This window comes from Cryptomeria japonica, chromosome 10 (assembly GCF_030272615.1).
Source record: "Cryptomeria japonica chromosome 10, Sugi_1.0, whole genome shotgun sequence".
In the NCBI taxonomy this organism is placed as follows: Eukaryota; Viridiplantae; Streptophyta; class Pinopsida; order Cupressales; family Cupressaceae; genus Cryptomeria; species Cryptomeria japonica.
The window spans coordinates 774,357,063-774,371,507 of NC_081414.1; the positions used below are offsets into that span (position 1 = coordinate 774,357,063).

The 14,445-nt window shown below is 35.9% G+C and overlaps 1 protein-coding gene across 1 annotated transcript; it reads right to left on the minus strand.

Annotated features, from left to right (window-relative positions):
• Positions 1 to 5,664: 5,664 nt before the first annotated feature.
• On the minus strand, positions 5,665 to 6,264 carry LOC131859224 (G-type lectin S-receptor-like serine/threonine-protein kinase At1g34300). Its single transcript, XM_059212797.1, has one exon. It carries the CDS (start codon positions 6,262 to 6,264, stop codon positions 5,665 to 5,667), a length of 600 nt encoding a protein of 199 aa, XP_059068780.1.
• Between the last annotated feature and the right edge of the window lie 8,181 nt (positions 6,265 to 14,445).

Genomic DNA, 14,445 nt, shown 5'->3' on the forward strand with positions numbered 1-14,445 from the left:
ATGAACATGTTTGGGAAGCAGCAAGTGATATGGTCAAGAAGCTGCAGAATTGGGAAAAAGTGGAGGGAAGATTGAATGAGCTCTCTAAGAAGGTGATGCAGAAAAACAAGAACAAAATTATTCTGGAACTGAAAGAGAACTAGGAGCTCCTGATGGGCAAGATTTAGGAAATGGACAAATGAAGTTAGGATATGGTGGTAAAAAATTCAACCTCTCTCAAAGCTATATAGGATGAAATTGATAGAAGGAGAGCCAAGCGTAAGCAACATGTTTCGTCTCCTTCTACATTGGTGGAGCCCCCTACTTCCATGGTCAAGGACACCCCAAGTTCTAGGATCAAAGCTTGGATAGAACCAAGGAGAGTAGATAATAAGGATGATTGGGGTAAGTGCACCAAGATGGTGAACAAAAAGGGGGTATAAGTGGCCACTTTTTTTTTTTTTTCTCTGTAAACAAGTAAACCTGAACTTCAAAGAGATATTTGAAGGTCATGCACTAAAAAATAGGAGTTGAGAAAAAAATAAGAATTGTAGTACTATAAATATAGTTTCTAAACTACTAAATTTTTTAAAAATTGGATAAGATTAAGAGGCTCAAACCTCTCTCGCACAAAAAAATGTTCCTGATTTTTCAAAAAAAACATAACAAAGTTGTTTTCGTGCGCTGCACAAAATATATAGTTAGATTTAGTATTTTAAAAACCCTTTGGTAGGATGATATGTAAGAGTCAGATCTAGAAGTTGTGTACTTTTTTGTAATTTTCTGTTGAGTATTTTTCTTTTAATGATTTTTTGAAGTGACCGTATCTTGAAAATTTGGTACCCATTCGTGCGTTGGGCATAACCTGCATCAAAATGATCATAAATGCAAAATTCTTTTTTTAAAAGTGTATAGAATCTAGTGTAGAACAATAATATGTAATTTATTTTGAATTTGGTCAAGTATATCAAAATTTATTAAAAAAATGGTAGACATATGTTTGTGAGGACTGTCAAGGCACTGGTAAAGAAAATTAAAGTTTATAATGCTTATGTTGTCCAAAAATAGAAAAAATTATATGGTCAAAAAACTAAGAAGACGTGTGAGATTATGGTGGTAATTTTAGAGATACCCACTTGATCATTTGTAAACCTGATGATGACAAAGTCGAGAAATCATGCTGGAAGATGAAAAAATGTGTAAAGGGACAAAAATGGGGAAAAATTGGGCCTGCAAGCCTTAGGGTCATTTTCCAACCCTCTTACAAAGCCAAAACGCGCACACATTATGAAAAAAAAGTACTATTCAAAGTTCTCCATAACCTGTATGGGTTTTGAAAAACAAAAAGTATTATTCACAGTTCTACATAACTCGTACGGGTTATGAAAACATAATAATGCATGCTTGTAAACTTAGCATTTACTACACATATGTATAGACATACATATATGATATGTGTTTATGTATGTATATATGCATATCTATAGTTATATATACATATATTTATATAGATATATGTATAAATGTTTGTATACATGCAATTCTCTCTTCTTTTCCTCTCTCTCTCTCTCATCTTCCTTCTCCCATCACCGTCTCTATCTATTATGAGCCCTAATTATCCTTCTTCGGTTCTATCTTATCTCTCTCCCCCTCACACTTCTCTCTCTACTAAGTCTCTCACCCTTTTCTCCTTCTTGTTCTCCCTCTACCTCATGTCTCTCACCCTCTCCTCCTCCTCCTCCTCTCTCTCCCTATCCCATTCCCATTCCCTCTCTCTCTCTCTCCCTCTACCTCATGTCTCTCACCCTCTCCTCCTCCTCCTCCTCCTCCTCCTCTCTCTCTCTCTCTCTCTCTCTCTCTCTCTCTCTCTCTCTCTCTCTCTCGCGTTATCCTATCCTATTCTCACCCTCTCCCCCTTCTCTCTCTTTCTCTACCCCTCCCTCTCCCTCTCATTATCTTATCATGTTCTCTCTCTCCCCCCTCTCTCTCTCTCTCCCCCTCTCCCCCTCTCCTTATCCCCCCCCCTCTCTCTCTCTCTCTCTCTCCTTTTCCCAATCTCCCTCTCTTCCTCTCCCCCTCTCCTTTTCCCAATCTCCCTCCCCCTCTCCTTATCCTTCTCCTTCTCTCTCTCTCTCTCTCTCTCTCTCTCTCTCTCTCTCTCTCTCTCTCTCTCTCTCTCTCTCTCTCTCTCACTCTCTCTCTCTCATTATCCTACTCTTCCCATCTCTGCCCTCCCTCTCCCTCTCTCCCAATCTCCTCTCTCTCCCCTCTCCTTATCCTATTCTCTCTCTCTCTCTCTCTCTCTCTCTCTCTCTCTCTCTCTCTCTCTCCTTTTTCCAATATACCTCTCTCCCTCTCCCCCTCTCCTTATCTCAATCTCCCTCCCTTCCCCCCCCCCCTCTCTCTCTCTCTCTCTCTCTCCCCCTCTCCTTTTCCCAATGTCCATCCCTCCTTATCCTACTCTCTCTCTCTCTCTCTCTCTCTCTCTCTCTCTCTCTCTCTCTCTCTCTCTCTCCTTCTTTATCTCTCTTTCCCTGTCTCTCTCCCTCTCTTCCTATCCCCTTCTCTCTCCGTATCTAACTCTCTCTCCCTCCCCCTCTCCTTATCCTATTATCTCTCTCTCTCTCTCTCTCTCTCTCTCTCTCTCTCTCTCTCCCCCCACTCCCTGTTTGGTTCCTAATTCTGCATAACCCGTGAGTCTCTAAAAAATATATTTTTCCTCAATTATGGGTTTTTAGGAACTTTTGAATTTTTAATTGTTTTTGGCTAGGCTTGGTGTTACCGAGCCTAGCACGTTTTTGAATTTCCACAACACGCACTTTTATGTTCACCATCTTGGTGCATTACCCATTGGGTGTTGGATTCCAAACCTGGGTGTTTTTATGTAGTAAAGAGTAACGCTAAAGTCAGAGTTGTTCATTCTACTTCATGTTCACCTTTGTGTGGAAATTTGGCTTCTTGAAAGAGGATTTTGAATCATTTAGATGATGTTAATTTAATTATTGATGAATTCCTTAGTATGTTGAAATTTGATAGTGACATGGACCATGCTAGAAATGAAAGGTGTTGTGGCTGCCAAGGTTTAAAGATATGCAAACTCACCAATATGTGTTTTGAAAAATGACAAAAATAAAAATAAAATAAAAAATAAAAAATAAAAAAAAGAAAAAGACGACATTTGGCAATCCACCTTTGTGTGTTATGTACATTGGTGGGATGAAGAAAATGGGAAGAGCCAAAGAGATCGCGAGAAATCATGAGGAAGGTCGAAATTCAAAACTATAGATCAGTCAAATGAAGACGAGGATGTTGGGTTTGCTTCCTTCACTCCTGATACAGCTATGGCATGTATAGATGGTTTTGGCCGAACATTTGATAGAGGACCTGGTAGTGGTAACAAACAATGTGAGATAAGAGGGCTCTAGACAGGTGGAAATGAGTTGGGGTGGGATATTGGAAGAGGTTTCCAAGGAATATAACCTGGTGGTATTGAGGAAGAATCGGTGGCCGAAACACAAGTTGAATCTATTGTGGAGATCAAAGAAATTAAGATAGTAGAGCCGGAGGGAGAAGTAAAGCCAGTCGAAACAGAGGAGGAAAGACGCAGTGCCAATGTTGGTGACATGATTGATGGGCTTGTGGAGGTTATACTGCAGAAGTGGAAGAATGCCGGGTCTTTGCAGTCTGTAGATACACATCAAGGTCTTGTTGCTATAGACTGGCAAGTTAGTGATAATGATAGTAGAAGGTCTCGTGAGGATCAGAGATCCTACACTGCTCATGAGTTTAAGACAATGGAGCCATGGCTAGCACAAGAAGACAACAAAAGTTATGATCCTTATGGCTTACAGAGGTTTCACTTATTTAACATGCGCCATTTCAAGTACCAGCGTGGGTTTGGTGGAAGGCCTAAAGGCCGAAGAAGCAGGAGATTCCATGAAGCTTAGAATTAACAAGGAATATATGCAATATGGTATGGATCAACTAGAAGAGATTAGCAAGCTTGCAAATGTGATGCCTTTATGAGCGCTAGGCAGTCAGATGAGTTCAAAGAGTGGCTAAAATGGGTGCTTTCTCATGTGTTGTTAAGGATTATCAGAGAGCTCTTTGCAGCTTCATTGGCATATAGATATTTGGCAAATTGGACGAGTTCAAAATATTAGCAAAGGTGCGTGCCTTTTTGCCAAGACACTTTCACCAGAAGTCATCGGCAATTCCCAATTTCCCTGGGAGATGAGTTCAAGAAGTATGTCTTCAAGATCATGGAACGGTGCGATAAACAAGGGTTTTCAATGAAACAGGGGGTTCTTACTTCAGGCTGTGCCCAGCTCCTTATGCACCAAGGAACACCCTGGTTTCATGGATGTGGAAGGCATGAACAAACAAGGTCTTTAAATCCATTGAGAGAAAAAACCATCAAACAACTTCACTGCAATTATTCTCACTACTTGGAAGAGCTATTGCGGAGTATGTTGGATGACCAAATAGGTGATGTGAATGATTTTGAAGCTTTTTTAAGAACATTGCAACAGTGAAAGACCAAACCCAATCGTGTGGTTTCAAATTCACTAGCTTCCAAGCATAAGAGTAATGATGTATTTCTTAATAGCACCGTCCTGGAGGCAACCGATGGTCCAATACTGAAGTTTTGAATGCAGATGAAAAAGAACGATCTTATGCTAAAAAGAATGTGGTCTTGTGGACTGCTATTGTAGTGGCATATGCAATATGTAGGTATCTCGAAGGGGTTCGTGGCCTATTTGAAATAAGACCTGAGTTAGCAGTTGCAGAGCACGACATAGCTCTTGTCACCATGGTTCGGAATGTGCCCCAGGCCTGCGTTTCTATAAAACAGGGTAAGTGGCAGACGAATAAATATGTGGGTGTGTCACTAGTGGGAAAGACTCCTGCAGTCATGGACTTTGGGAAGGTTGAATCAGAATTTGCTAGAGGCAGTGTTATTGATAAGGATGCTATGGTGCGGGCACTTGACAATGTTGTTGCTTCTATGGTTGGACTTGATGTATTTACAAAAGAATCTCTAGCTAAAGACAACAAGTTAGTACAACATAAAAGTGATACCTTATTTCGGTGCAAGTGCAGTAGAAGCGCAGGAAGGTCTAGTCTTAGAAATAGTCGAAGCTGTTGGTGGGGTTGTGAGAGATGCTTATATTCAAGTTTGTTCCACAAATACAGTGAATTTCAATGTGAATAATGTGCACTGCTTGACTGTAGTGTATTTCAGGACATGATATTAATAGTGATGCTATTGGAGCAATGAAGCATGTGGAGACAGTCAACTAGTCAAGATTGAAGTGTTTAGTGGAATTCCTATTTTATAATAGTGGGTACAGCTAAGATCTCATTATGAAATGAGGCATTTAGGAAAAATATTAGAAGTTTGTGGAACTCATCAAAATATTTTAGAACTAATAATTTTTTAAGATTTAACAACATAATTGTAGATTTAGTATTCCTTCTTAAAAATTAATCATAAGACCAACACCACCTTGAAATTTTAAACTTGTCCGTTATTTAAAAATCCATAAAAGTTCCTGTTTATAAAAGCTCTTAAAAATACTAACTTCATATTAACAGAAAACTAATTTTAAAAAATAAGCTCCCAACTAATACAAAACTAATTAAACATCTAATTACTAACACTAAATCATATAGATAACTTCATTACAAAATATTAATGGTAATTAGCAACACGATTCCACCGGCAGGTTCCCTGGACTCATTCACAGTACTGACAGGAGGAGGAGGTGGGCTTAGAGGCCGCCCTGGACCACATACCTTTACATAAGAAGTGGTTGCAATGCTTACTGTTTGATAAGCACTGGTGAAGTTGCTCGTCTTCATCCTGCAAGTGCCTGTACCATCACTCATCGATGTAGATGGAGTGCAGTTCGGATTCTTAAGGCAGGTCTGCCAACAATCTGGATTCCCCAAATAATATATCTCGAAGTTTGATTCTAACTCTGGGGGATAAGATAAGAATTCTGTATGATCCAGTTGAACCATACTCTGGTTATTGCTACACTGTGTTATATCCTGTTGCCTCTTGCATCCCTTTGTGACATCATTCGGATCTATCTGATCAAAATCTGCAGATGGGCATGCGCAATATGGACCTGTACCATTGTAAATACAAACCCCAAAATTTCCACACCATCCATAGACTTTGCACTGGTCTTCCACAGCACTCCATCCCAGCTCCCATATCCCTATATTAGTGATCCATCCATAGGACCTCAAATTTCCATTTGATTCCAGCTTCATTCTTCGCACCGTGATAGAATTGTCGGTATAATCTCCGCTCCGAGACACCCACAATATTTAATAACTATTTTTATACAATTACTCTCCCCTAATACACTAGAATAATGGACAGAATCTGATCGGATCGACGACTGCTAGTTGATGATGTCGATGATTTGAAATTTATTAGTCTCAAATTAAACATGTATTAAAAAAATGCATTATCGTTTACGTCGAGAAGTCTAATATGACTTGCCCTCTATCTATCTATATATATATAATTCTCTTTGTTAGTCCCTGCCTATGGTCGAGACTAATGCTTTCGTTTTTGTTATTTCTTTCTTCCTCGCAACTGTGTCAATTGAAGAAAACATTTTTTTTAAGTCTGTCGGTACATTGATTTGATTTATAAAATAGATTTTTTTTTCATTTTTTTACGGTTTTTATGATTATTGATTAAAAATATGAAAAAAAGTTCATCTGGGCAATGAGAAGTCAGTAAGAAAATATTTTAAACATTGCTTAATGTTTCGAGATGGGGAATCATTTTTTATTAGTCCTCACCTATGTAGGAGACTAATACTGTGTCAATTTAAGAAAACATTATTTTTCCTAAAGTCTGCGACACATTGATTTTTTAAATAGATTTTTTTTTCAATTTTTCTCTTTTCTTATTGGCTTCTTCTCGCCAATGAGAAGTCAATAGAGAAAATATTTTAAACATTGCCTAATGTTTCGTATATAGTTTTTTAGTCCCACTAAAATTTATTCTATAGTTCACAGTAATTATGCTAAGGCATACCCTATATGAAGTTTTCAACTTACTTATTGAAATCAATGGTTCAAAATTGACTAGAAGGATGCAAGACGATTGAATTGATCTCAATCGTATGTTTACATTAATATTACTTTTTTTTTTAAATGATAAAAAACTAAAAAACATATTTTAATATGATTAATTAAAAAAAGAATTTGTACAAAAGAAAAATCTACATTTTTTGCTTTAAATAATAATTTATTTTAATGGTATCTTCTTTTATTTGAATATTCCATATTTTTTTGAAATTTCAAAAATGGAAAAGACAAAATTATTGAAAAAGAAAGAATTGGCTATTTTTTTACTTTTTTAAATGATTAATTTTTCATTATGTGAAAATCTTATTTTAGTTATTTATGTTTTTTAATGAAATTACAAATAATAATTCAAAATTATTAGAATTCATTTAATTTATAATTATTTGTCATATTAAAATTTTAATTATTATAGAGTACTTAGTTTTTGAATTAGAAACCTATCTTTTATTTCTATCTTCTTTTGACAAGAATATATTTTAATTTAATCTTCTTTTATTAAGATATTCTATTTTGCCTTAATGTCTTTTGCCCCGCTTGACAAGTTTCTTAGACATACCTAATGTGCATTTATTGACCTACCTAACATGTATTTATGACAACAATTAATGCAACAAGGTACAAAGAGGATTTGTGGTACTTATCGGCTCTCCTGCATCTGCTGGCCTATGATATCGGAGAACACGATCGAATTTGTGCACCAATGCCATCACTGTTGACTGCTGACTGCTCTCTGATCTCTTATGTGTGTGGATAACAATGAGGATGTTTCCCCTCATAGTCTATCTTGTAGACTACCCTAGTAGCCCTAATCTCCCGAGTCTGTCTTCTTTATCTCGTGACTTTGTCACTCTATCCTATCTTGTCAATCCTTTCTAGCCTTTATTTCTTATCGAGAGATTGTCTGTGATCTTTTCAGACATTTTCATCCAATCTCTTGATGGGGCATATCATTTCTGTCGTGGGGCAACTTTGTATCAGTTTATCTTATCTTCTTTGAGCCAACGCAACAAGCTGCATTGTCTCAAAGAGGGGCAAAATGTAGACACCTAAAATTGTCCTGTGTAATTAAATAAATATTTTTATTTATTTAATTATTTTATCCTAATTCTTCTATTAATTAAATAAATCTTTATTTATTTAATTAATTCATTAGCCTTTTCTATCCATGACACATGTCATTCATCTTTTAATTCCTACACTACCTACCCCCTTTATTATTTTCTTATTTCCTCTACCTACCCTTTAATCCTAGCCGATCATTTATCTTTTACACCTCTTAATCTTATCCCTCCATTTCCTATAGAGTCTTCCATATAAGAGTATACTCTCCTTCATTATCAACCCTAAGCATTCTAATTGTCTAATCAATCTTATGCAATCAAGTCTTCTTGCGATGAAGCTATCAACCACATTTCCGTTCTTTGTTGAGCTCTTGTGCACACATAAAATCTGAGAGAAAACATATCAAGCAAGATCAATGGAGATAGGAAGAATGGATATTCAAACCCTAGTGGACATGTGATGGTACAATATTTTTTATTTTGTTGATCTGCATTGTCTTAGGTAATCTTCATATGTTATGGTGGATCTTTGTTGTTGTTAGACTAGGGTTTTGTGGTTGAATTCATTTAGTCTTTCAATATTGTTGTTTCCATTATCCACTTTTCACCATACACACTTACCACTCCATGCTTCTTGTAGGATATTGTCTTTAACACTCTTCATGGGACTTCTATTTAAAATGTATACTACACATGCTACGACTTCAACCAAACAAGATTTTTAGCTTTTAACAAACTCCTTGTCATCTCCATTATGGTTTTGTTTTTCCTCTCTACTACACCATTCTATTGTGGTGTGTACCTTGTTGTGAACCATTTTTTGATCCTATGATCTTTGCAAAAATCTAAATATTCATTAGAACTGTATTCATCACCACTATCAGATTTGAGTACCTTGATGAAGAGTCCACTTTGTTTTCCCACCATTGATTTGAACTCCTTCAATTTATTGAAAGCATCAGACTTCTCCTTGAGAAAGTATATCCAAGTTTTCCTAGTAAAATCATCAATAAATGTCAAAAAACATAGACTTCCTCCTAAGGATGGAGTTTGCATTGGACCACATATATCAGTGTGAACTAACTCCAAAGATACTTTTGCTCTATTTGAACTTCTTACTAGAAATATTTCTCTATGTTGTTTTGTCATTATACAACTTTCACAAGAAGTAGTAGGTTGCATAATAGGTGGCAAACCTTTTACCATATTCTTCCTTTGCAATAAACTCAAGCCATCAAAATTAAGGTGTCCATACCTCAAATGTCAGAGCCATGTCGGGTCTAAAATTTTTGCCTTGAAATTAGCTTCCTCTATTCCATGAATTTGAAGGGGAAACATCCATTTCCTAGTCATCCAAACCCTAGAAATCAACCTATCACTATGATTTCTATCCAAGATTATGCAACCATAATTATTAAAGAGAACTCTGTACCCTTTTTCAATTAATTGAGCAACACTAATTAGATTGAGTTTTAATCCAAGCACATAGTAGACATCAAGAATTAAGTTTTTTTCTCCATTTTTTATGAATACATTAATAACATCTTTCCCCATTACAAATAATACACTATCATTTCCCAATTTTATTTTAAATTTCACAGAATCATCTAGATTAGAAAATAACTCTCTATTTCTTGTCATGTGGTTACTACATCCACTATCTAAAAACTATACATTCTTAGAGCTTTCTTGTGCCACATTACAAGATATGAATATACTACCAAAAATTATTATGAGATACATCTGAATAATTTGCGCCAAGTTTATCAAATTTTGCTTGTTTCTTTCTACATTCATATGCAAAATAACCATATTTCTTACAATAATAATATTGAACATTGCATTTATCAAACCTTGATAATTGTTCTTGATATTGGTTTCTACCCCACCCTCTATTATTGAAACTATGATTGGATTAGCTAGTTCTTTTTCCTTGATCTGTATTCATCATTCCACCTTTGCCTCTTCCTCTTCCTCTTCCTCTGGAATTTGGTCTTCATCTTCCTCTGCTTGATAAAGTTTGAGCTCTGAAATTATTCTCTGAAGAAGAACTATTGCTTTCTTTTAATCTAGACTCATGAGATAATAAGGAACCCATTAATTCATCCACATACAACTATGATAAGTCTTTTGATTCTTCAATAGCAACTACAAGTGTATCAAATCTATTAGGCAAACTGCGAAGAACTTTTTCAACCACTGTTTGACCATAAATGTTTTCTCCATGTGTCTTCAATTGATTAACAATGTTCATTACTTCAGTAAAGAAATGATCTATAGTATCTGATCCATTCATATGAAGGTTTTCAAAATTTCTCCTTAATGTTTGTAACTTAGCTACCTTTACTTTTGTTGTACCTTGGTAAGCAGTTTGTAAGGCCTCTCAAGAATGTTTTGACCTAGTTGTTGTAGCAACTCTTGGAAACACCGAATCATCCATAACTTGTTGAATGAAGAATAAAGCCCTAGCATCCTCCTTCCTTTTGTCTTTGAGCTGATATTTTTCTGCTTGTGGTAAATCCTGATAGGCCGCCTCATCTTATGGTTATGCAAAGCCTTTCTCTACCAAATCCAATATATCTGAAGAACAAAACAACATTTTCATTTTGATTGACCAAAAATCAGAATCCTTACCATTAAAAATGGGTATTCGAGGTTGGGATATGTTGTTACTAGTGGTCATGTTTGCAGATTGGTCTCTTCAAAGGACTTCTTTCACCAAAGAGTATGCCCTACAATCTCCAAACTTGAAAACTACAACTGCCTCAAATCTCCATAAGTTGTTGAAACCAAGCTCTGATACCAATCTAAAAGTAGAGATTAAAGAAAAATAAAGATATAAAACAATCATATTCTACAACAAACTAGAAAAATGAACTTTTTATTATTCATTCACAGTCTAAAACTGATTTCATTGTTGCCTCATTTATAGAATACTTAACTCCACGAATGGTGGGAGATCAAATACAAGACAAACTGTGTAACTTATCAACTTTTACTCATGGTAGAAGATTAGATATAAAACTAGCTATTTAACAACTTTTACAGTAGATAACTAGTTGCACAAGATTATAAAACCGTAAATTCTAATAACAAATATGGAGGAGACGAAGGTGAACAACAGTTGTAATGGGTAGTTCAATTTTAATTGACTGTGTTTGTTTAGGAGACATTACTGAAATAGGGTACCCTGTGGAGAAAATTGTAGGAGGCGTGGGTATGACAATGACAAAGCTGTATCTGAGCAAAGAGGGAGTTGTGGCGGTGAACATAAGAAACAATTTGAAGTTGATGGCAAGGCATGCAAACCCTGGGCAGTTCGTGCAGGTGTCGGCTATGGGTTAAAGGATAATAGAGGGGCAATATGTGCATAGGGAAATTCAGAGAATTTTGATGAAGCTATTAAATTTAGTGAGTGTAGGCAGTCAACTGAGTTTTAAGAATGGCTGGAATGGGTACTTTCTCATCTCTGTTGCCATAAAGGGGACGACAGCTTGTTGTTTCTCATTTCAACGAACAAAATGAGTTTCAACGGTGCAGAAACGGGGTTGTGAGTGGTGCCCAAAGTTTTTGCATTGATTTTTAAATTTTTTTAAATATTCACCAAGCTTTTCTGCACAGTCCATGTGAGGAGTTTGATTTTTTAGCTTTTTCTAAATATTCATTCCAATGGGGATTTCTATATTATCAGTTTTGGAAGTTGATTTTTTAGTTTTTTCTAAATTTTCTAAGAAATATCATTCCATGTCATGTTTTAAATTTTAAATTTTCTTAGAAATGTTTTCTCTAAAATTATCATAATTGCAAACATTATGATAAGCGTATTTTGATTTTTTCACTAAAATTCTATAATATTCATAATCATTTTGATCATGTTTTGTATTTTAAAAACTTCACACACACACACACACACACGTCTCTTATACCCAACCTTTAAATATTTCATTTCTTGTCACTCCGGTTTCAATTGTGTTGTTAAGGATTATCAATGAGCTATCTGTGGCTTCATTGGCATATGGATATTTGGCAAATTAGATGAGTTTAGAATATTTAGCCAAGCTGCATGCCTTTTTTGACTTGAGACTTTCACCGAAGTCATCAGCAATTCCCTGAGAGATAAGATCAAGGAGTATGTCTTCAAGATCATGGGAGGGTGCGATAAACAGGGGTTTCCAATGAAACAGGGGGTTCTTACTAGAAAATTTTCTAAGAAATATCATTCCATGTCATATATTAAATTTTAAATTTTCTTATAAATATTTTCCCTAAAATTATCATAATTGCAAACATTATGATAAGCGTATTTTGATTTTTTCACTGAAATTCTATAATATTCACAATCAATTTGATTATATTTTGTATTTTAAAAACTTTAACACACACATATTTATACACGTCTCTTATACGCAACCTTTAAATATTCCATTTCTTGTCACTCCGGTTTCGATTGCGTTATTAAGGATTATCAATCAGCTATCTATGGCTTCATTGGCGTATGTATATTTGACAAATTGGACGAGTTCAAAATATTTAGCCAAGCTGCGTGCCTTTTTTGACTAGAGACTTTCACCGAAGTCATCGGCAATTCCCTAAGAGATAAGGTCAAGGAGTATGTCTTCGAGATCATGGGAGGGTGCGATAAACAAGGGTTTCCAATGAAACAGGGGGCTCTTACTTCATGTCGTGCCCAACTCCTCATGTACCAAGGAACACCCTAGTTTCATGGATGTGGAAGGCATGAACAAACGAGGTCGTTAAACCCAGCGAGAGAAAGAACCATCAGAGAACTTCACTTCAATTATTCTCGCTACTCCGAAGAGCTATTGCGGAGTTTGTTGAATAACCAAGTAGGTGATGCAAATGAGTTTTAAACTTTTTAAAGAACATTGCAACGACAAAAGACCAAACCCAATCGTGTGGTTTCAATTTCACCAGCTTCCAAGCATAAGAGTAATAATGCATTTCTTAATAACACCATCCTGGAGGCAACCCATACTGAAGTTTTGAATGTAGATGAAAAAGAACGATCTTATGCTAAAAATAATGTGATCTCATGGACTGCTAATGATGTTTTGAATGCAGATGAAAAGGAACGATCTTATACTAAAAATAATGTGGTCTTGTCGACTGCTATTGTCGTGGCATACAAAAGATGTAGGTATCTTGAAGGGGTTTGTGAACTGTTTGACATAATGCCTAATTTAGCAGTTGCAGAGCACCTCATAACTTGTCACCATGACTCGAAATGTGCCCCAGGCCTACGTTTCTATAAAATAGGGTAAGTGTTAGAGGAATAAATATGTGGGTGTATCACTAGTGGGAAAGACTCCCACAGTCATGGATTTTGGGAAGGTCGGATTAGAATTTGCTAGAAGCAGTGTTATAGATAAAGATGCTCTAGTTGTACTTGTTGTATCTATAGAAGAATTTCCAGCTAAAGACAAGAAGTTAGTACAGGATGAGAATGTCATTGTGATACCTCAATTCGGTGCAAGTGCAGTAGAAGCACAGAAAGCTCTAGTCATAGAAATAGCCAAAGCTGTTGTCGGGGTATGAGAGATGCTTATATTCAAGTTTGTTCCACAATACAGTGAATTTCAATCTGAATAATGTGCAAGTTGCTAAATTGTTTTAGGGGAGGACTGCCTAATTGCAGTGTGTTTTAGGACATGATACTAAATAGTGATGCTATTGAAGCAATGAAGTATGTGGAGAGAGTGAAGATTGCAGTGTTTGGTGGAGGTGTGCATATAGGTGTTAAGATATTGCCATTAAATCTGATGTGCTTTGAAGAAGATTAATTCGAAGTGTCCATGAATCGATTAATGAAAATGTGATATATCTGTTGTATGTAATCATCTGATAACTGTGAATAAAAATATTGCCCTTCTTGAGAGTGGACGTAATCTTTATGATAAACCACTATAAATTTTTTGTTTTGTATCTTGATATTGTTAATATTGTTCATATCTGATTTCGTCTCATTTTATTTGCTCTTATTTAATTAATAGTAATAAATATCAGTGTGTATGTGGATAAACAATGTATAGTGATTGCTACATATCCTCTCATGGAATTGCATGATTGAAATAAAGAGGATTTGTTTTTTTCCAGATATTATAATTGGAACTGTTTTGGTTGACATGCATGCAAATAAGGAGCATAGGCTAGGCACGCGAACAGTTTGATAAAATGCGAAGACACGTGAGAGCGGAAACACAGACCAATCACGTGAACTGTTTGACAGAATGCCTCAAATAAATAATGTGGTTCAATTTCTTTTATT

What these genes read in the sequence shown, in the direction of transcription:
- LOC131859224 (XM_059212797.1), bottom strand. Translation starts at nt 6,264, where the DNA reads ATGAAGCTGGAATCAAATGGAAATTTGAGGTCCTATGGATGGATCACT.